The sequence below is a fragment of the Arvicola amphibius genome, chromosome 1 (genome assembly GCF_903992535.2).
Source record: "Arvicola amphibius chromosome 1, mArvAmp1.2, whole genome shotgun sequence".
Lineage (NCBI taxonomy): Eukaryota > Metazoa > Chordata > Mammalia > Rodentia > Cricetidae > Arvicola > Arvicola amphibius.
In genome coordinates, this window is record NC_052047.1 from 65490455 (window position 1) to 65515067 (window position 24613).

General features: G+C 40.5%; 1 protein-coding gene across 2 annotated transcripts in view; it reads right to left on the reverse strand.

The window, feature by feature from the left end:
* Fam193a (family with sequence similarity 193 member A) overlaps positions 1-24613 on the reverse strand; it is an 80704-nt gene that overhangs the window by 53353 nt on the left and 2738 nt on the right. Inside the window, exons 2-5 of one of the 2 annotated variants that reach the window (XM_038345750.1) lie at positions 11340-11494; positions 10564-10731; positions 6371-6605; positions 1917-2041 (exon numbers count right to left, since the gene is read on the reverse strand). In XM_038345750.1, coding sequence (XP_038201678.1) covers positions 1917-2041; positions 6371-6605; positions 10564-10731; positions 11340-11494 — 683 coding nt within the window. Of the gene's footprint in view, positions 1-1916; positions 2042-6370; positions 6606-10563; positions 10732-11339; positions 11498-24613 lie in introns of both variants that reach the window. The other variant, XM_038345741.1, reaches the window with a different exon arrangement.

A 24613-nucleotide genomic window follows, 5' to 3' on the forward strand; every position in this document is an offset into this window, starting at 1 on the left:
TTAGTAATTTGTGGGAAAATGTGAGTTATTAAATGTATATTTATACATTAGAAATTCAAGTATAAACCATTTTGGGGGTTGACAAGTGAGTCTGTGGTGGGACACACCTTTTTAAAGGACAGTGTTTTCTGGAATGACTAGGTCTCCTTAGAGGGCATGCTGCTTTCTCTCTTTCCTGCACCTCATTTCCTCTTAGAGAAATAGGGAGTGAATCCCAAAGTGAACATTTAAAACTAGGATACTATTCATCTTTGAAATCTGACTGTAATTCTCAGTGAGAAATAAAAATATTTGAAACTTGTGCCCAGAAAAGAAATGGTTTCTGTCAGCCTCTGGAAATCAACTGGATGACAGATGCATCAAATCCAATATTCACCAGGAAAGGAAACAAAGGGCAGGTACTGAGGCTTGTTCTAGCCACAAGGGAGGCACGGTTGAATTCAAGGGAACCTCACAACTTGGACAAAAACATTCTTCATGTTAAATTTGGCTTCCTTTTATTCCACCAGAGTTGCAGTCAGATCGTCTCATTATATTGTACTACCTAAGAATATCTGGATGCTTTAGACTTTTAAAATTCTCTCTCTCTTTCTCTCTCTCTCTCTCTCTCTCTCTCTCTCTCTCTCTCTCTCTCTCTCTCTCTCTCTCTCTCTCTCTCTCTCTCTCTCTCTTTGTGTGTGTGTGTGTATACAGGCATGGGTGTAAACACATGTGCATGTGCCATAGGTAGCACATGAAAATCAAAGGACAAACATGTAGGAGTCTTCTTTCTTTTCACCACGTGAGTTCTGGGAATCAAACTCAGGTCATTAGGCATGGTGGCCTAATTACCCACTGAAACATCTTGACTGCCCTGTATTGAATGCTTTTTAAGAGTGGGCACAGAAAAAATGGCTGGGAAGCAAATCAAGGCTGAGCGAAACTGGTAAAAATCTGCAAAAGCATACCAGGTTTGCATAGCACCTTGAGCTGACCAACTACTTCTGAGGTGGTTCTTTCTCTAAAAGTAAGGTTGAATAGGACAAATAAAGGTGGCTGCTATTAGTGTGTGCCTACACTGTAGGCCTGTGCTTCTATTTGGTTAACAGATAAGAAACAAAATCAAGAAGAGATGATCCTGAGTAGTTACTCAGCTCTACTAAGTAATGGCTGATGAAGGAGGGGCTAGCTGGAGAACAAACACATACCCATACTGTATGCCTCTATTTAGCATACTTCACCCCAACAAATGCCCATTAGCGAGTTCTGCACTTGTGCACTTATCTTGGTGACAGCAGAGAATCACCCACCAGTTATCCTGGTGAAAAGTGACATAGGTACTCTACAAACCTAGATGGAAAATCACATATAAGCCTAGGAGAGTCAAAGGTACTCTGAATTCCATGTTCTTCCTCCTCGTTCACCTCCCTTCACCACAATGCAAGAACCCTAACAGGATCCCTGACTGAATCAAGACCTGTCAAGGTAAAGCACTGCTTGCAGGAGTTTTTATATATTTTATGAGGAGGCATTATGGTGTTACACTTACAATGATTTATCATTTAAAAGTTTAACTGGGGGCTGAAGAGATGGCTCAGCAGGCTGCTCTTCGAGAAGACCTGGGTTTGGGTTCCATCACCAACATGGTGGCTTACAACTGTCTGTGACTCCAGCTCCAGAACTCAATGCCCTCTTCTGGCCTCCTTAGGCACTGTAGCATGTGATGCACAGACATTTGAGCAGACAAAACACTCATACACATAAAATATAAATTATATATAAAAGTATTATATCTTAGGTTTAGAGCTTTCTATATAACTATCTTTTTCTCTATGCCCTGTTATTTTTCCTGTAAGGACTTCCACATATAGTGGTCTACAGACATGAATACACACACAAGATCATAGGAAAAGAGAATCCAAGTCAAGACAAAATACCTGATCTGAGACACCAGTGCTGGCAAGTTGCTCTGGAGAAGCGGCTCTGAGAAGACCAGATTTTCAAACAGGTGTTTGTTATGCAGTTCCCATGTCACCTGGAACTTTTTCAAATGTTCATTTTCCTAGTTTAAAAGAAAAAAAAGGTAACAGAAGATGCAGTGAGTGGGTGGAAATATAAAGCTTCCTAGAAGGATGCCCCCTGCCCTACCACCTTCTGCACAGACCTACAATATCTTGTTTGTAAAGAGTCACTGTTCCCTCCTTGTGTCAAAACATATCAAACCAAATCTCTAATTTCAGCAATATGGGTTGCCACCTTAGTACATTCTAGGTAACTCCTACCTACCCCAACCCTAGACAAGGGTTGTAGGTGGGCTCAGAAAGGAAAATGTGACAGGGGGTGGGAGGACCCTAAAACCTAGGACTGTCAAGATGGCACACAGCTGGTAACAGTGCTTGGGTGCTACCCTGATGAACTAAGTTCGAGCTCTGGAACACGCATGGTGAGAATCAGTTCCTACAATTTGTCCCCTTGACTACACAAGCATGCACACACAAATATTTAAAACTTTTTTTTTTTTTTTTTTTTGGTTTTTTGAGACAGGGTTTCCCTGTAGTTTCTAGAGCCTGTCCTGGATCTAGCTCTTGTAGACCACTTTTAAAAAGAAAAAATTATTTAAGTCAGAACAATGCTTTTCTTGCCTGTCTTTGTCAAAGCTCATTCTCATAGTTGCAAATAAATTCTTCACTGGAGCAAACTCATCAAGTGCTATTGAAGACATGCTGGGAGCCCACAGCAGTGCCAAGAAAGCCCATTAGTGCTCTCTAACTCCTCTGGAGTATGGATTACTTGCTGATGTTTTAGCCTTTGCATGTATTCTCAGTCTAGTTTTTCCTAGAAATGTCATTAGTGAGAGAGGCTCCTCACTGTATCTTCCATGTTACTCTGATGTGCCCCACTTCTGTGTCCTTTTGAGGCACATACACAAAGCTCAGGACTCCTTTGCTTCTTTTTAATTTACCAATTCTCTTTTCAATCTCTGACTTTTTTTTTAATTAAATTTTTTATTATTATTTGTCTCCTTTCTCATTGCTTTTGTACTACCAAAGATTTAACTCTAGACCTTGAACATGCTGAACAAGCCCATTATACTGAGCTACATCTCCAGACCCTCCTTTGTTTGAGATAAGGTTTCTCTATGTACCTCTGCTGGCATCTAACTTATAATCCTCTTGCCTCTGCATTCTAAATTCTGGGAGAAAAGGTGGTATATTTGTGCACATGTAAAAGAGTGAGAGAGATTATGTGTTCCTGAGTTTATTAGAAGTGTGTGTATGTGTGATTAAGTGTTTCTGAGTTTATTTTCTGCCAAACCTAGATGATCCTCTGTGATCATATTTAACTCTTGATCCATAAATTTAAATATATTTCCTTAGACACAATAATCACAGTTACTTTATACTTTCTGAAAATTCACTATCTTCAGTGTGTCGCTTGTTATCTCTGCTTGCACTCAGGTGTATTGTCTTCAACCTTTACTTTCTGATTTTATTTTATTATTTTTTTTAAGATTTATTTATTTATTATGTATACAACATTCTGCCTCTATGTATCCTCGCACGCCAGAGGAGGGCGCCAGATCTCAGTACAGATGGTTGTGAGCCACCATATGGTTGCTGGGAATTGAACTCAGGACCTCTGGAAGAGCAGCCAGTGCTCTTAACCTCTGAGCCATCTCTCCAGCCCTACTTTCTGATTTTAAAACAAACAAATAAACGGGGGCTGGAGTGATGGCTCAACAGGTATGAGCACTGGCTGCTCTTCCAGAGGACCTGAGTTTGATTCTCAGCACCCATATGGCAGTTCAATTAATAACTCCAGTCATAGGGGAGCCAGTGCCCCACCCTGGACCAAACATGAAGGTGGTGCATAGACACACATGAGGCAGAACACCCATACACTTAAAAATAAACTATGTTTAAAAACAAAGAAGGACCAGCAAATGTCTCATATGAGGGGAGATACTACCTATACACAGCTTGGACCACTGAAAAGTGACTTCCAGCTTCTTAGGTGTATCACAAAAATTTAGGGTCATGATGAGCACAGCTCTTGCTTTCTTCTAGTACTCAGGTGATAGTAGCTTATGGGCCCGACATTATGAGCTAACTGACCCCACTCTGGATTAAACTGAGACCCACTTTTATCTATTCCAGGATCAGAAGAAATGCCTGGGGTCAATGTTGACTTGCAAACAGGTGTTGTCAGGATTCAAATTTTGGTGTAGGTATTCTTTCTTCCCTTTTATGCCTTCTCAGCTTTAAAGACTTTTATCTTCTTTTATATGAATTTCTAAACTTATCTGCTTTTCCCTTGGAGGACAAATATTGTGGAGTATGTAGTCTATGCCATGTATTATCAAAAGGAATATTCTTACATGTAAAACGTGATCACACAGCTGCATGCTGGTCTTTCAAGTTTTAACTGGGGTCAAACAACAAGAAAATATTTCTATATTCTAAGTTAATAATTATTTCGCAGCTATTTCACTTCTGGGCATATACCCAGAGAATTTCATATCCTACCATCGAAATATTTGTGCTCCCACATTCATTACTGCTTCATTCTCTAGAGCAAAGAATTAGTATCAATCTAATTGTCCACCAACAGATGACTGGACAATGAAATTTGGTATGCATGTATAACTGCATAATATTTAGCTATGAAAAAAAAGGTAGTAACAATCTGCAAAAAATGGATGGGCTTAGAATACATATTAAGAAAGAAAAGGGCTACCTGTTCTCTCTCATATGCAGAATCTAGCCAACAATATATGTATATACATAAACAAATGTGCATGTAAGTACAGTAAACGATGAAGAAAAGAGTAAGAAAGGCTATTAAGAGATAAGAAAGTACTGAATAAAGGTAATGACTATGAGTTATGAAAGAAATTTTTTTTTAAAAAAAAAGTTTTAACTGTCAGGGATTTTTCAGTTTTGATGGTATCTAAGTGCATGAAGATATATTTGATAGTAAAAGTATAATACTAAACATGAAGCTATACTTCTATTCCGAAAGAAGTACACTGAAATGCAAAGGTTTTGGCAATGGTTAATTTTGGTGTGTTACTTTTTTTATTTGCCCCAAGTTCTACTTTTGAAGGTCTAGTGATACCCAGCCTTGCAGATACTAGGCCATCATTCTACCACAAAGCTCAAGTTAAACTCTATTAACTTTGTAAGATGGAGTCATCTGAGGAGGGCTGGATATCAACAACACTTTCTGGAGAGTATGCGTTCTTAAAAAAACAAAACAAAACAAAAAACAATAGCACCTTAACCAAGGCTGGTACTCTCTAGGGATATGGGCAGGTACATGATTCTCTAGAGCAGCAGGTCTGAACCAAGTCTAGAATAGGCAGAGTCCCAAGTTGAGGTGGAGGAAGGCTGAATGGTACAAGATGTACAAGAAGGTGCACAAGACAACTGCTACTACCAGGGTCCTCACCTCCAGCTTGCCTTACTCACCTCACTCAATTTTCCCTAAACGTGTCTCACAAGCCTCTTCTTGGAAGTAGTTACCTGGCACAGTTTTAGACTGTGGCAGGGAAACTGGATAGTCTGAGGCTGTTGCAATGTCTTGCCAAGTATTACATGAACTTTTCTGGAGAGCTCCATTAACATCAGAACCAGATAAAGAACCAATGGTCACTGCAATTTTTCCTTCAAAACATAGCCACCACTAAGAAAGCATTAAAATCCACCCACTGAATTGTCACTTAATAATCAGATGAAATGATGATGAAGACTTGAAGACTATGGGGAAGATGGGGAGGGACCACATTTGATGGGTCGGGGAAGCAGCCTAGGGAGCTTCTGTGGTTGTCACTAGGATGCCTCTTTCTGTCCACCCAGAAATGGGGTGGTCAGAGATTCACTTATGTGCCCTGCTAGAACTGTGAGAACCCTGTAAGGAAAAAGCAAGGCAGTTCAGTAAACCCATCCCATTCCTGCACTGCTGCTAAGTGCACACATGTAGAAATTCAAGCAAAAGGTCCTTACATGTGCCTTGCATCAACTGCAACACCAGTCAGTGGCAGTACATCAACACCAACACAAGACAACAAAAATGTTTTGGACTTCCTATCAATGCACCACAGTTTTCACCTCCATATCCTAATACCTCACTTCCTAGTGCTTAGGTCTTCCCCCAAAAGATTTCCATGCTGTGGCTCCTGGACATTAATTCTCTCGATGCTTCTACCTGCCAGCAAAATACGTGCACTAAGATTAATCCCAGTCTACCTTGTGTGAAAAGGAGTATATGACCATGCAAGGAGAACTTAACCATACAATCAGTCCCCCGGCTGTATGCACCTCCCCTATCACATGACTTTGTTCTTTAGTTCACCTCAGCAGCAAAGAAAGAAGCGGGCATGGTCTCTCACCAGAGTGCCAAGAAATGTACTGATGGATCGTGCAGCCTGGCAGAGGGCACCATACTCCTCCAAGAGTAGAGAGACAAAGTGGTGTGCCTGTGGTGGGCCCTGCAGGCCAGATGGTGCCTTGGCTTTCGCTGCAGCAGATAGCTGCCGGAGAAGGCGGACCTTCATTTCTAGCACATATTCCCGGGCTTGCTGCTCCAACCGCTGGTAGAGCTGATAGGGATCCCGCTCACAGAGCCTACAGAGACAAAGAAAAAGTCACTACTCAGCCATGGTTGTCTACACATGTCAGTTGACAGACAGTTTTTATGTCTTTTATTAAACACCTTTCTTGTGACGACCTGTAGGAGTACAAGGTAATTCAAGGAAAACTGACATCCCTCAAATGCTTCCTTTGACTGCACTGTTTATGCAACCTATATAAGGGACACTGCTTCACTTCATGTCTACGAGAGAAGACCTAAACCAAGAGGTAAAAAAACCTCCCTTCTACTGTGTCTGAGAGCTGGCCTCAGGTGCCAACACGATGAATGGAACTTAAAAAGTGACATGCTGCAATCCTAGCAGATGTGACACCTGTTTGGAGTATGGTGTCAAGTTCTTTCTATGAACTCAGTATACCATACAAATGAACTCGTGTTATTTTCACAACTAGAACACATTTTAAACAAAGGTCATTCTATTTTTAGATTACCAACAAAGCAATGAAATGCATCCTTGTCACAATGGTAATGAATTTCTGTCCAAACTTACAGGTGATACTTTTTACAGTTTTGAGAAAGATGACCTTTCTTCCTCAGCCTCCTAATGCTGGATTATAGGATCACACAACCAGGTGATGCAATTTTTAAAACTTACTCTATAGTATTTGTCATTACTATGGTTAAAGTTGCTGCTCCTTTCAAAGGTACATTTCTGAGACGCCTCTAGATTAGTGGTTCTTAACCTATGGGTAGTGACCTCTTTGGGTGTCAAATGACTCTTTCACAGGGGTCACCTAAGACCATTAGAAAACACAGATATTTATACTATGATTCATAAAAGTTACAAAATTACAGTTATGAAGCAGCAACAAAAATAACTTTATGGTTAGGGGAGTCACCATAACATGAGGAACTATTTTGAAGGGTTGCAGCATTGGAAAAGTTGAGAACCACTGTTCTAGATGGAAGCCTAGGACCACTGAAGCAATAACCAAAACATCTACTGGAACATGTCATTATGAAGAACCAGCTGAGCTATGTGGCTGTTGTAGAATATATTAATTAAGTTTTAAACAACAAATTCTTCCATCTTTGGCTGCCACATCAAATTTAAAGAGAAAAGCATAGTTGTTATCTGTTCCATGAAAAAAAAAATTAGGTGTTGTGGACCATTTTTAATCCCAGTACTTGAGGCAAGAAGGTCTCCGTGAGTTCAAGACAAGCCCGATTTACACAGCAAGTTTCAGGCTAGCCAGAGTTACGTGATGAAATCTTGTCTCAAAATAAAATAAAATAAAATAAAATAAAATAAAATAAAATAAAATAAAATAAAATAGTAAATTGTAAAAAAAAATAAGCTGGATGATGGTGGCTCACATCTTTAATCCCAGCACTCGGGAAGGAGAGGCAGGCAGATCTCTGTGAGTTTGAGGCCAGCCTGGTCTACAAGAGCTAGTTCCAGGACAGGCTCCAAAGCTACAGAGACCCTGTTCTGAAAAGCCAAAATAAACAAACAAACAAATAAATAAATAGGTGTATTTATTATTTTTATATGAGTATGTATGTGTGCCTGAGTTTATGTGCACCTTGTGCATGCCTAAGCCCAGGAACTGTTTCCAGAAAAGGGCACTGTTTCCTCCTGGATTCAGATTGAGAGATACAGGCAGTTGTGAGCTGTCATGTAGGTTCTGGCAAACAAACCCAGGTCCCCTACAACAGCAGCAAGCACTCTTAACTATTAAGCCACCTCTGCATTCCCTCCTGTTCCCTAAGGTTACATATCACTTAAGTTGTAAAAGATAAAGAGTCAAGCAAAACTGTGCAAGGTAGGATGTAAAGCTATGTATACAATCTACAAGGTAATAGGGAAACCCTCGTGTACAATGTACAAGGTGATAAATATGAAGAGCCATGGATACAATGTGAACAGAGAAAATAAACTGACAGGATTCTCACTATGACTGCTACATTTCAAAAAGATGTATTAACTTTTGTAACATTAAAATATAGTGGAGGTTTTGTCCCATTACTAGAGATCAAACCCACGTTTTTCACATGCTTTGCAACAGCTCTACCATTGGGCTACCCAAGTCTTTGGTTTGTGGAGACAGGATTTTACTATGTAGCTTAGACAGCCTTGAACTTGCTATAAAGCACAGACTACCTTCAGATTTATAATCCTACCTTATAGTTTCTCTGTGCTGGGATTACAGGTATATATCACTAAGTCTGGCAATAATTTTAAGAAAATGTGTTCCCTATGTTTAAAAGACAGTGACACAAGATTCAAATGAGCATGGAGTAATTGAACTCAAAATCCACAGGGCTGAGGAAAAGGCTTAGTGGACAAGAGCACTTGCTTTGCAAACACAAGGACCTGAATTCAAAGCCCAGCAACCCAGTAAAAGGCCAGGTGTCCCTGAGCATGTCTGTCACTTCAGCATTAGGAGGTGGAGCCAAGTAGTTTCTGAGAACTCGCTGGCACCCAGCCTAGCTGAAAAGGGGTGGCTATCCAAAGCACAGTGGCCAACCAGGACAGTCAAAACAGTGGGCTCTTCTAATTCAGTGAAAAGCCCTATTTCAAAGCAACAAGGAGGAAAGCAACCGAAGACACACTGCCCTCCCTGAACATATACACATCTACATACTCATGTGCATATACCAAACCCATACAAACTCTTAGAAAAGGAAGCCTGTAGACACCTTATAGCTTTCTCAGTGAGGTAAAATTAGAAGCATTTTGATTCTTTGTTCATTTTCGTATCTTATAAATTTAAGGGAAAAAACATGATACTTTTAAGAACAGATTTTTTTAATTTATATTAAGGCTATTTTTTAAAATATGTATTGAGTTTTGCTTGCATGTATATATGAGTGCCACATGTGTGTCTGGTGCCCAAGGAAAAAGGTATTGGATTCCTGGACCTGGAGTTATAAACAGCTATGACCCACTAAGTGAGTGTTAGGAAACAAACCCAAGTCCTTTGCAAGAGCAGTCAGGGCTTCTAATTACTAAACAATCTCTCTCCAGCTCATGCAAACTGATTTCTTATGGGAAAAAGACATTGCAAGTAGTTCAACCAACCAATCATTCACACGTGTTCATAGATGCTGCTTCACCTGGATTAAACCTGTGCTGACACTGTTCTAAAACATCACAGATGTAGCATGAAGGGTCTGAGATGTCACAGGTTTCATGTGCCATTAACTAGGAAACTTTTAAAGGCACTTAACACTTGGAACTGTCTCATATAGCACTAAGTAGACAACAGGTGAAACCCTGAACACAATGCTTTTGCCAGTCAATGCCTGTGCTTCTTTGATATAATCTAATGTATGGCAACTGTGACTTTGTAAGATTGCAAAAGTATGCAATCAACACATACAAAAAAAAAACAAAATGAGAACCAATCCATAAAATATCAGGCTGAGATCTGTTGCCTTTATTTGGAACATTTCAAAAATCAGGGAGAAAAAAAAAAAGGCACACTTAAGTTGTAAAGAAAAACAAAAGTGACACCCACCCCACTTTCTGTCAGTCACTGGGAAGGAGCCTGCTGAAAAACAGATGCTAGGCAGGAGCCATTCCCTATGAGGGCAGCTGCTGTGAACCTCATAAGGTAAGTACCTTCACAAGCAACCCTATCTCACAGTGCTTCAGTGGACAAGAATACTCTGCCTTTCTCCCTGAGCTACAAATCCAACAGTGCTTATGAAAGTATCCAGCATCACCTGGCACAACCAAGACTCTGGCATCTTGTCTTGTTACTGTCAGTCTTAATACATGACAGAAACATCTCAACTTAGAAACAGAAGAACCTGCAATGATTTACCCAGAAGGCTCATGCTGGTCAGTTGTCTGCTGAAGACCTGAGCTGTACCAAGAACTCAAAAAGTTTAGCTGAGCTTTACTCAGGACAAGCACTGAGGCTCCATGGGCAGATGGGAGAGCAGGGATGGGATGGGGCTGTAACATGAAGGGGCAACCTGTACCTATCCACAAGCTCCTTCACTCCTTCTTTGTCGGGAACCAGAGACTGGTCCTGGTCTTCTGCCAGTGGGGTACCCGCCTGGCGGTATATGCATCGGACCATGTAGCGTACTTCTGACCAATAGTTTTGAAGCTGCTGTGGTTCCCGGTCTGTCTCTGCTGAGATGTCTCTGTGATAACATAGAAACCAGTAGAGTTAAGAGAGGCAGTCTACCTACTTGCCACAAGGTACACCCCATTTCCATACTTGATTCTATCAGTCTGGCTGTCCCAGACCAGCAGTACAGCTTTTTTCTATCAGGTCCTGGCCTCTTCTTCCTTGAATCCCTAGCAGCTTCCACCCTGAGTCCCACCACCTCCATACCCATTTTTTTATTCTCACTTTAGGCTCATTTTCCTTTTTTAATTAATATTCTCTATCTTGAAATAAAAATCTTGCTATGTAGCCCTGTCTGCACTGCACTGGAACATAGATTCCCCTCACCTCTCAAGTGCTGGGATTATGGCATGAAATAAGAGTTGATTTTTCTTTAAATTCTAAGAGTTCTCCCACTTTCCTCTTTCTGAGGCCCAGCTTCCTTCTGTTTAGTCCTGCAAGGGAGGGATTTTGTCTTTCTGTATACCTTTCCTCATAATAGCAAGACCATGTCCTACTTTCAGGGGTATGCCAAAAAGGTACTGTTATTTGTTAAAAGAACCCCATTTCCAAGGCGTTTCCTATATTTCCTAGATACCCCGTCACCCCGGTATAAGCAGCACAACCAAACTCAATACATACCTGCGCTCACTGCAGGCTTCACATGAGCAGGCATCTGAGGGTGTGGTGCCTAGCCCTGATGAGGTCATTGTCTGTGTGCCTAGGGCCAGCCTCCCAGCACCACTGGCCTCAGGCTGGGAGCTCCCAAGTGATGAGTGAAGAAGAAAATCTTGGCTCTGCTTTAAAAATAGAATACAACAGACCAGTTATGTTTATGATATCAGATGTCTATTGACTTTTTAAAAAATGCCTTATAGAACTAGGTGTAATGACCTTTATCCCAGTAGTAGAGGCAGTTGGATCTGTTAGTTTGAGGCCAGTCTGGTCTTCTTGGACAGTCAGAACTACATACAGAGACCCTGTCTCCAAAACAAAATGCCTACTAAAAAAATATTACAACAGACACTGAAATCTACAGCGAACTTTTCTGGGAAGTCAAAGGGTACTAATAGGCGACAAAGTCTACTACACAGCAGCACAGGCTGGCCTTGAGCTCGTTATACAGCCCAGATTTTCTTGCCTCAGTGTGCTGCACACTGGATAGGCAAAAAACTCCAGGTTTTGTCTGGATCAATGCTTTTCTTACTTCCAATGGTTTTTACTATTACATGAGAGCATTCAATAGATTTTATTTTTTAAATTAATTTTATTTATTTGCTTCTTTATTATTTATTTATGGTTTTTTGAGAAAGAGTTTTTTTGTGTAGCCCTGGTTGTCCCGAAACTCACTTTGTAGACCAGGCTAGCCTCAAATTCACAGAGATCTGCCTGCCTCCCAAGAGTTGGGATTAACGGTATATGCCACTACTGCTCAGCTAGATTTTATTAGAGAGAAAGAGAGAGAAGGCAAATAAATAATCTTGACTTCCAGTGCCCTAATCAGCGTGTGATGATCCCAGCAGGCACCTCTAAGGTGTGATATGCCCACAACTGCCTGACAAACAGTGGCAGTGGGCCCAGAACCTATGCTGTCTGCTCTGACCACCAACAAGGAGGCCTGAGAACACTCTAGAACAGACAAAGTAGGTTAGAGCACTGGAATACACTCCAGAGTCCAGAGCAGAAGGAAGTCTGCTGTGACAACATCCTAACGAGAGAGAAAAGCACGGAGGCATGGCATAAGTTCTTGAAGGGAGAGGGCCAGATGTGAGAAATGTACCTCCTGTACACTAAGGTGCCCCTCAACCTGATCAGGTGCAAAGTACTGAGAAAGTCAAAAGGGGTTGAGTGTGCACGCACACATATACATACAACTTTATAGCATCTTAGGCTACTGCTGAACAAGGAGCAGACACCTCAAGGCTAAAGTGCTCCAAAGTCCGGCACATATCAGACTCCGAAGTGGAAAAGCACAAGAGCTTTCTGCCTAGCAGATAGAATAGGGAATTGCACTGTCACTACCACATGGGAGAAGGAGCATTCATCCGCAAAGAACCCACACAAAGAGGTGCTGCACAATGAGAAGGCACAGTTAAGCATCCTTCAGTCTAGCCTCCAGATCAGGGGAAAATACCTGGCATAGGTCAGACATCAAGTGTAATTATTCCTGCTATTGCAGTCCAGCCATACATAACCTAGAGCAAGAACCTTGTAGCCAAAAAGCCATAGACAGTCTGACAAGAACCAAGACCCTGTATGTCTCTTGCCCAGGCCCCCTTCTCCACCTGGTAGAATAGAGAAGGGTATGGGACATAGCCTCTATCACAGTGATCCCTACCATGTCCACAAAAGCTGTAGAGGAAACTTTGAATTAGGTGAGACAGTCAGGCTTTTATGTACACTAGATTTGAAACCTGAAAATGAGATGATTCCAACAAAGTATAAAGTATGATTGCCATCATGGAAGTGTACAGGGGTAAGTGGGCAGCACAGCTTGACACTGGCGATAAATCACAAGGCTGTTCCTCAACAGCAGCAGGTCAGCCACTTAGTGTACAAGGATGACTATTCTCTCCTAGCTTATGCCCACTTCCACTCTCACCTCAAACTAGCACATTCACACCCCGACACTCAGTAGAAGCCTCTGTCATCTCTCACCTGGTAACTGCCAGGCTCTCTACTAGTCTCCACTTGCCTTTACCCACTCTCAAACAGCAGCAGAGTGTCCATGGAGCTCCTCTGCATAAAACCTTCAGTTCACTTCTGAATTACTTGGGAATACATTCCTTGTTTCTTACCAAAGCCTTCCATGTTATCTGGGACAAAGTTCTGCTTCTGTGTCACTACTATACCTGTTCCTCTTGTCTACAGTGCTCATCAACTAATCTTGGTATGCCTTCTGATGGTCTGATGGAGTTCTATAACTCAGGGCTCAAACAAAAAGATGCCCTACCCAGAGAAGACAATCAAGTCAGTAAGTCATTTTTTGGTATTTCTGTTTTGTTTACTTAAATATTTTTGGCCACTCAATTCAACATCCAACTCTGCCATACTCTATGATGAATAGACACATGTCACCTGTGTAAGTAACAGATACAATGCTCAAGAATGGGCAGAGGATGGTAGAAGGACAGTGAAAGGGCTCCCAGGCTCCTTGGGTATTTCCTCCCCTGTTCATATAACTAGACAGCTTTGTCCTTAAAGAGACAGAGACTGAACAACATGCTCTCTCCAGTGAGATGAGTTTTAATAGCACCCAACTGGGCCTATAGCACCCTGAGAAGCCTCTGTTCTCTAGCAGGTAATAATCAAATCCTCTAACTTGGTTTCTTCTGGAGTCTGTTCTTTCAGCTGCAAAGATTTAGCTGCTTTTGAGAATTACCATGACGGGTCTTCAGGGCTTACTTCACAGATCTGAGTATGTGATGATCTCCCACCACTAGGTAGTTTCTTGTGTTAAGATGTACATTAAGATGTATTTACTGACTGCTGGTAAAGTTCTGCTTGGCACACCAACCTAACCACCATGGTTAATCTCTTCTCTCACAAACTGCTATATAAAATCTTGTCTTTTCTTACTTTCTCATGTTTTTGTCTTCAACATCGCAACAGAAGGTAGGTGTGTGTGTGTGTGTGTGTACCTGTTCACGCTGTGCACGAGCAGTTACTGTGACAGGTGGCACAACAACCACAAACTAAAGTGACTAAGGGATAAGGCTAAGAGTAACTATATGTTAAATCCCCGAATATAGCACCTTACAGTACTTATTTAGGCTGAATCTCAGGTTCGGTCCAAACTGAACACAATTTTAAAAATGACACAAAATCCAATGGGCAATTTGCAATATCCATCTTCCTGCTTCTACAAAGCTGTAAACAAGATGCATGGTAAGCTCCCACCAACACAGACTACTGCTTCTGTCACTGTATTTTACCTACAATCATAGATTGCATCTTCAAGCTGTGGGTCCAAATAATCCCCTACCTCAAGCTGCTTCTGTTAGGTATTTTATTAGAGTGATTAACAAGAAAAGCAAGAGTCACTGCTATGATAAACCTGACTCTGTACTTCAAAGGCCTTCAATGTGCCATTGTGTGAGGAATGTAGGAGTTTTGAGCTTTTGGGCTAGATAAATGCCAAATTAATGAGGACAGTAAAGACCAAGAGAAACAAATGAGGGAGATAAGCAGGACCTACCTCTCTGTGGGAAGATGGCAGGTGTTAAGCACTGCTTAAAAAACAAACAAACAAAAGAAAAAACTAAGATGAGTCTCTCTGACTCGTCTTAAAGAAAAAAATAATAGTTCTCTGTTACTGTTCCAGCACTATGCCTGCCTGCCTGCCACCATGCTAATTATGGACTAAAATGTCAAGAATAAAACATGAATTCAACAAAGCAAATTCTGAGACAGCAAAACTATTATCTTGGCAAAAAGAGACCAAAATCAAGACTACAGTTGGCTTGAAGTAGGAGTGAAGGTCAAGACTACCATTCTCTCCATATTGAGAAAGTTCTTTCCTTTTCGGAATCAGGTAACTTCCCCAAGTAATTTCAGGGTCAATTTAAATATTTACTTTACACAATAATTGAAACAACAAGAGGGATTTATGCATCCTCCTCCACTTTAACAATATGTAGTATCCTTGAGGTGAATGGGTAAATAGAAAACAGACATACATATACATACATACATGCATGCATGCATACATACATACATACATACATTCATACATACATTCATACAAACATAGAATTTTAGTGATCACATTAAAGATTATTAAGTGCTAACATTAATGATTATGAATTCTGACAAAAGGGGAAATGGCTCAGTCAGTAAAGTGATCACTATGTAAGCATGAGATCCTGAGTTCTACCCTGTGCCCAGAGCCCCAAAGTAAGAAGCCAAGACCAGTGGCACATGCCTTAATCCTAGCACTGGAGAGTTAGAGTCAGGAAGACCCTGAAGTACACTCACTAACCAACTTAACCAAATGAGTGAGCTTCAGCTTCAGTGAGACCCTGAAGTTTTGACTAAATTGGAGAAGACACACAATGTCAACCTGTAGCCTCTGCATGCACGTAAGCATGCACACAGGAACATGTATGTGCATATACATAAAAAAGTGAGATAAAAATTATATTAATCATAATCCTCATTTGTGCTTACCTCTTTTGTCTCTGCCCCTTTTTTAAATATATAAATATAGTGTATGCACATATATGGTATATATACACACAAACATATATATGTGTGTATGTGTATCCATCTATCCCCCGGTTTTTTGGTTTTGTTTTTCTTTTTTTTTTTTTTTTTATTTTTTTTGAGACATGGTTTTTCTGTATAGCCTTGGCTGTCCTGGAACTAGCTCTGTAGACTGGGCTGGCCTCAAACTCACATAGATCCACCTGTCACTGTCTTCCAAGTACTGGGATTAAAGGTGTGTGCCACTACCGCCCAGCTCCATTTTTGTATTTTTATTGCAATATGAAATATAAAATTCTAAAGATTTTTAACTTTATTCCAAGTGTATTCTGGTACTTTCAACCACTAACTTATCCTTTTTTGCTTCTTTCCTATACATACCCTGCCAAAAAGCTAATGTACAATCACTCTCTGGTACAGACCCTTCAAATATTTTACTAATGGTATCCAGTCATTACATACAACATAAAAAGAAGGCACACAGTGTCTAAAGACACAGATTATAAAACCAAGGATTTGAAACCTGACAGTGCCTCTTACTACCTGCTAGATCTGAGGAAAGTAATCTTCCTGGCTTGACTTCTTTAGAAAACCGGGAGAACAAAAGTACTGCCCCTGTATGGGTAGTAGTGAGGTTTTGGATAAATTATTATATGAAATACTTAGAACAACATTGTCATAGGTTATACACTATAGACACAATAAATACTCTTTTGATGAAAACACACATACAAACATATGTATATGCATATATGAAGATTTTGGTTATGCTAATAAATGGTTATATGCTCAATATAGTTCTCCTCAACCTTATTTTCAATCTTTTTTTTTTTACATGTTGAATATTTATTTAGGGGGTCATGGAAGGGAAAGGGAGAAGAGGGTAGAGAGAGGAGAGGAGGGAAGTGGGGGAGAGAACACGCGTGCTCCAAGAGCAGACAGTAAGAGCCTTATTTTCAATCTTAATAAAACTCTCTCAATGCCGGATGGTGATGGCACACACCTTTAATCCCAGCACTTGGCAAGTGAATCTCAGTGCGTGGAGGCCAGCCTGGTCTGCAGCCCGAGTTTCAGGACAGCCAGGACTATTGTACAGAGAAACCCTGTCTCAAAGTACAAAAACCAAAACAAATAATAAGATTTTTTGCATTCTTTAGATTACATTATAGAGATCTCCTCACTTCAAGAAATTGAATTAAAGTACAGAATATAATTGCATGATGCTAATGATCTGTAATAAATCTAACAATTTTCTTATTAATGAACATTTGAGCACTATCATTTTTCCACACTGGAAACAATGTCCCAATAAAAAAAAATTTTAAGACTGGGTTTCTCTGGGCAGCCCTGGCTGTCCTGGAGCTCACTCTGTAGACCAGGCTGAACTTGAACTCAGAGATCTGCCTGTCTCTGATTCCAGAGTGCTGCTGGGAATAAAGGTGTGTGCCACCACCACCTGACTCCAATAAAATTCTTAAATATGTATCCTCACTAAAAATACTTTTTGTTTAAAAATATTTTTTTATTGATTTTTATTGAGCTCTACATTTTTCTCTGCTCCCTTTCCTGCCTCTCCCCTCCCCACTTCAACCCTACCCCAAGGTCCCCATGTTCCCAATTTGCTCAGGAGATCTTGTCTTTTTCTACTTTCTACTTCCCATGTAGATTAGATCTATGTAAGTCTCACTTAGTGTCCTCATTGTTGTCTAAGTTCTCTGGGATTGTGGTTTATAAGCTGGTTTTCTTTGCTTTATGTTTAAAAACCACCTAAGAGTGAGTACATATGATAATTGTCTTTCTCTGTCTGGGTTACCTCACTCAAAATAACGGTTTCTAGCTCCATCCATTTTCCTGCTGTGTAAATGGATCCATTCTTTGGTTGAGAGGCATTTAGGTTGTTTCCAGGTTCTGGTTATGACAAACAAAGCTGCTATAAACATAGTTGAGCACATGTCCTTGTGGCACAATTGAGCATCCTTTGGATATATACCCAAAAGTAGTATTACTGGGTCTTGAGGAAGGTTGTTTTCTAATTTTCTAAGAAATTGCCACATTGACATCCAAAGGGGTTGTAACAGCTTGCATTCCCGCCAGCAATGCAGAAGTGTTGTTCCCTTTTCTCCACAATCTCTCCAGCATAAATTGTCATCAGTGTTTTTGATCTTGACCATTCTTACAGGTGAAAGATGGAATCTCAGAGCTGTTTTGATTTACATTTCTCTGATGACTAAGGATGTTGAACATTTCCTTAAGTGTCTTTCAGCCATTTTAGATTCCTCTGTTGAGAGTTCTCTGTTTAGGTCTGTACTCCATTTTTTTTATTGGATTATGTGTTCTTTCGGTGACCAATACTTGAGTTCTTTGTATATGTTGGAGATCAGACCTCTGTCTGATGTGGGGTTAGTGAAGATCTTTTCCCATTCCGCAGGCTGTCGTTTTGTCTTGTTGACCGTGTCCTTTGCTTTACAGAAGCTTTTCAGTTTCAGGAGGTTCCATTTATTGTTTCTCTCAGTTTCTGTGCTGCTGGGGTTATATTTAGGAAGTGGTTCCCTGTGCCAATGCATTCAAGTATACTTCCCACTTTTTCTTCTTTAAGGCTTTATGTTGAGGTCTTTGATCCATTTGGACATGAGTTTTGTGCATGGTGATAGACATGGGTTTATTTTCATTCTTCTACATGTTGATAACCAGTTATGCTAGCACCACTTGTTAAATATGTTTTCTTTTTTTCCATTTGATATTTTTTGCTTCTTTATGAAAAATCGGGGGTTCAAAGATGTGTGGACTGATATCTGGGTCGTCTATTCAGTTTCATGGGTCCTCCTGTCTGTTCTTATGCCAATATGAGGCTGTTTTCAGTACTGTAGCTCTGTAGTAGAGTCTGAAGTCAGGAATTGTGATGCCTCCAGAAGTTCTTTTATTGCACATCTTGGGTTTTTTGCTTTTCCATAGGAAGTTGAGAACCATTCTTTCGAGGTCTTTGAAGAATTTTGCTGGGACTTTGATAGACATTGCGTTGAATAAAAATATTTTTTAAAATCACTTAGTGTTAATGATAAAATCTTTAAAACTGTATTTGTGGCTGGGTATGATGGCACATTCCTTTAATCCCAGAAGCAGGCAGTTCTCATCTACACAGTAAGTTCCAGACCAACCAGAGCTACAAAGTAAGATCATGTCTCAAAATAATAATCTAAATATATAATATAATGAAATTGCATTTGTAAGCAATCTTTGTGTATATGTCTGTGTATGTTTGAGACAGGGTCTCAGTATATAGCTGTGGCTGTCCTGGAATTCACTATGTAGAAAGGCTGGCCTCAAACTCAGAGATTTACCTGTTTCTGCCTCCTGAGTGCTAGAATTAGAGGGGTGTGCACTCATCCCTGGATTGTAAACAATCCTGACGCATGTTTTCCCATAAATGAAAAGAGATGCTAGGGAATGTAACAATTTGACTTCCTAAATTCATAGCTGTTGGGCTCCCCCATGCTGCCCAGGCTACCTTGAGCAAAAAGACTGTCATAGCCAGCCAGCTGGACGAACCTTACACTAGCTGTTCTGAACACTCCAAAGAGGTCTTCAGACAACTAAACAGACTGCAGCTGACTGCCTGTCTGTGCAGTCTGAAGACACAGTCTTAGCCAACGCTGTTTGAAATAGGCTATATGAGACTATTTGCTCTCACAAGTCTCTATGAACTCTAGATTATTCTTTCCACCACTTCCCCTGGTGGACTTCAGAGGAACTGCTGTGATGGGGCTGAGACAATAGTGTGACTGGTCCAACATACATATGTATGTATGTATGTATGTATGTATGTATGTATGTATGACAATGGTGGTAGAATAATGGGTAAGTTGTGGAAGAGGTCAGACAGACACCTGTCTGAAAGGTAAAGAGGTAGCTGGTGTGGGACAATGGTCTGTACTCTGTCAATTATATTTTAAATAAACGCTGGCAGGAAGTATAGGCGGGACAACCAGACAGGAAGTAGAGGTGGGTCAATAAGAACAGGAGAATTCTGGGAAGAAGGAAGCCCATTCCTCTGCAGTCCTTGCACAGCCACAGAAGAAGCAAGATGTGACTGCCTCGCTGTAAAAGGTACTGAGCCATGTAGCTAACACAGATAAGAATAATGGGCTATATAAGTTCTAAGAGTTAATAAGAAGCCTGAGCTAATGGGTCAATCAGTTTATAACTAATGTAGATCTGTGTGTGATTTCTTTGGGATTTAACAATTGCAGGAACCGGGCTGGGGGACAGGGCGGGACAGAAAACTCAGTCAACAGGTAGCAGCTGAACAGTTCAAGAGCCAGGGCAAGAAGAGCAACAGAAACAGGGAGACAGAGAAAAAGAATGAGTAAAAAGCTTGAGATGTCAAGGTTTTGAGACCATAGATAGTAGTAACAATGGCAGCTACCAAGGGTTGAGAAATACCAATATGTTAGGCCTGAACAAATACTGTTAACACTAAAGGGAAAAGTTTTGCTGCAGCTTCCACTTGCTTATTGCTAACCTTTGCTGATGCCAAGCACAAAAGAAAAGAGAAAGAAAGAAAGAAAGAAAGAAAGAAAGAAAGAAAGAAAGAAAGAAAGAAAGAAAGAAAGAAGGAAGGAAGGAAAGAAAGCTGCCAGAGACAAGCAAATGAAGACAGGCAGAGGCAAACACCTTTACACACTGAATCATCTCCTCCACTCCTCAAAATATGTGCAATTTTATGTGTATGAGTGTTTTGTCTGCATGTATTTCTGCAAATCACATATGTGTCTGATAGTCACTGGAGCTCAGCAGAGGGTAGAGGATCCCCTCGAACTGGAGTTAGAGATGCTTATTAGGAACTGGACCTGGGTACTCTGGAAAAGTAGCTAGTACTCTTAACTCTTGAGCCATTTCTCTAGTCCCAGCCCTGAAAATGTTTTAGAAGTAGCCTTATTGTAACTCATGGATCATTCAGAAGTGTGTTTAATTTGTTTGCCTGAAGAAAGGATCCCAGCACTGACATCAGTCAGCTTACAACCACTCTAGGGAATCTGATGCCTCCAGCCTCTACACACACCAACACAGACATGTAATTTAAAAAATAAATATAATCTAAGAAAGGGAGCAAAGACAGAAAGGAGGGAGGGGGAGGAGAAGGGTAGGAGAACTGATGGTTCTCAACTGTCACTTTTATTAAGATTTAGAATCACCCGGGAGACAGTCCTGGGCAAGACTGTGCAGGAATATATTGATTTAAAGAACTGAGATGGGAAGACCTGACCACAGTGGATGGCACTACTCCTTAAATGTGCTTCTTAACTATATAAAACAGAGAAAGTAAGCTAAACACTAGGATGCATATATCCCTCTGTTTCTTAATTTAATAAGCACTGGTGTTTTGCCTGCATTCATGTCTGTGAGGGTGTCAGATACTCTAGAACTGGTATTACAGACAGCTGTGAGTTATCATGCTGAGTGCTAAGAATTGAGTCCTCTGGAAGAGCAGCCAGTACCCTTAACCACTGAGCCATCTCTCCAACTCCCACCCCATGTCTCTTTATTGTGGGTGTCATGTGACCAGCTGCTTCAAACTCCTGATGCCTTGACTTCCCCATGATGGACTGTGCCTTGAATTGTGAGCTAAAATAAATCCTTTCTCCCTTAAGTTGCATTTGTCAGAATATTTAATTAGAGCAACAGAAAAAGAAACTGAGACAAAACATACAACAGATCTTACAAAATAAAAATAAAAGGATAGTTTGAGTAACTTTATGTCAATATGCTTAACAAAATATAGACAAATTTTGTTGTAGATAGAAGCTAGCATCTCTAGCAAAAGAATAAATAACCTCTAACAAATAAATTAACTGTTACAAACCAGTCCCAAAAAGGCAACCAACACAGCTTCACAACATAATTCTAACTACTTATAGAAAAAATAATACAAATTCTACCCGAACTTCCTGAAAATTAACAAGAAACATTTCCTTATTCTCTCTCTCTCCCTCTCCCTCTCCTCCCTCCCTCCCTCCCTCTCTCTTGTTTTTCGAGACGGGTTTTTCTGTAGCTTTTGAGCCTGTCCTGAAACTGGCTCTGTAGACAAGAATGGCCTTGAACTCACAGAGAACCGCCTGCCTTTGCCTCCTGAGGGCTGGGATTAAAGGCATGTGCTACCACCACACAGCTCCTAGTTTATTCTTTTTTTTTTTTTTTTTTTTGGGGGGGGGGGTTTCGAGACAGGGTTTCTCTGTGGCTTTGGAGCCTGTCCTGGAACTAGCTCTTGTAGACCAGGCTGGTCTCGAACTCACAGAGATCCGCCTGCCTCTGCCTCCTGAGTGCTGGGATTAAAGGCGTGCGCCACCACCGCCCGGCTTATTCTTTTTTAAAAAGCATTTAAAGTTATTTCCTAGCTTATTCTAAGACACCAAAACAATACAAAGCCAATTTACAGATTAATAATATTCTTCACAAGCACAGACATTAATAATTCTTAACAAAACATTAGCACACTGGAGCCAAAGCAGCAAGAGCATTTACTTGCTGCTCTCCCAGATGGCCTGGACTCAATACTCAGCACCTAGATGGTGGCCTACAATTGTCTTTCTGGCCTCAGCTGACACCAGGGAGGCAAATGGTACATCAATATACATGTGTAGGCAAAACACACATAAAAATAAAAATAAATAAATTTAAAGAAAAGTTCAAAGAATCATATTAACACTTGTGGACTAGAGAACACAGTAACTTTTAAGATTCTCAAGCTGAGTATGGTGGCATATGCCTTTAATCCTAACACTCAGAGACACATCTCTGTAGGTTCGAGGTCAGCCTGGTCTACAGAACAAGTTCCAGGACAATTGGGACCACACAGAGAAACCCTGTATCAAAAAGCAATAAACAAAATAAGAACAAAATAAAGTATGATACTTGACTTTAGAGACAAACTATTTTTCTAAATACACTTCAGGAACTCATTCCATCTATCTACAGAAAGAAGTTTGTGACTGTGCGCTCCAAGAGAATAATCTTTAACAGCAAAATATGGAAGCTAAAATGTATTATATTTATAAAGATGACTAGTACACAGCAACAAATCTCAATTACAAAGAATGAATACTATACGATTGTGACTATAAAATTCAAAACATTTGGAAAAATCAAACTAGATTTAGATGCGCAAGTGCTATCACTAACAAGTGACAGCGGAAGACCATAAGGTGATCAACAGGTCAGCAGGAAGGCAAACCTAAGATTAAAGTAACAGAAGAACCTGAGCAGAGGAATATCACTTGACTTCTCAACCTCTGTGGAACAGTCAACACCAAACACATCTACAACCACAGGAAGCAACCAGGACTAACTCACCAACGAGAACAAACTCAGGGAAGAAAAAAAAACAAAACAAAATTTCCATCCAGTATTAGAACCAATTTCTTCAGGATTCCGGCACTAACTGAATATCAGCAGCTCTTCAGCAATCCTCTAGGATTATAGTACCAAATTGAGACTGCCAAGACATCAATCCAGCCTTGGGGATAGACCAACTACTGGATTTCTCAGCCTCTCCAGTCTGAGACAAAGTACTATTTGACTACCCAGAATAAGAGAATATATGTAGTCAACTTGCCAAAGTCACTGGCGGGTAATAGAATCAGACAAGTGTTCTCTATTCACTGCCTGGCATTTAACCAAACAGAACAGAAGAAACATAAGCAAGAACAATGCTTAAGAAAGAAACGGATATATTACTTTGATGTGGGATTCCCCTCTGTATGCTGTGAATACCGTTGGTTAATAAAGAAACTGGCTTGGCCTGATAGGGTAGAGTAGAGCTAGGCAGAGAAAACTAAAGTGAATGCTGGGAGAAAGAAGGGCAGAGTTGAGAGAAGCCATGAAGCCGTCACCAGAAACAGACATGATAAAACCTTGTCGGTAGGCCACGAGCCTCATGGTAAAATATAAAATAATGGAGATGCGTTAATTCTAGATGTAAGAGCTAGCTAGCAATATGCTTAAGTAATTGGCCAAACAGTGATTTAATTAATACAGCTGCTGTGTGATTATTTAGGGGCTGAGAAGTCAGGAACAAACAAGCAGCTCTCCTTACAACACTAGTTCTACACAAATCCCCCTCCAAATAAACAGAGACACAACTCATTTTATGAGGTCTAAAGGACAAGCCAAGAAGGCTCCAAGAAGACATTCTTCCTGATTACAGATGTCAAACTAGTGCAGCAAAGTGGAGAAAGGATGTCCAAGCAGATCTGAAAAAACCCTCGGCTCTTCCAAAACAATCCAAATCTGAAAATAATCCAAAAGCCTATGAACGCACACACACATGCAGCACTAACACATACATACAAGTACAGTCTTGTGCAGTTTCTCAGTAACAGGAAGAAATGACTGATCCTACAGCAACAAGGATGCTCTCAAAAGCACTGTGCTAAATGGCACAAGTTTATGGGCACTATGGAAAATGCAGAACTGTAGGGATAATACTTAGGTCCAAAATATACTAAAGCCTGATTAACCTGAGTTGAATTCCTGGGACCTATATGGTGGAAAATAACCAACTCTGAAGCTATCTTATGACCTCCATACAACATTCTGTGGCTCCCCTATACGTACATACACATGCACACTATTTTAAATGAAGAAATAGGGGGCTGGAGAGATGGCTCAGTGGTTAAGAGCATTGCCTGCTCTTCCAAAGGTCCTGAGTTCAATTC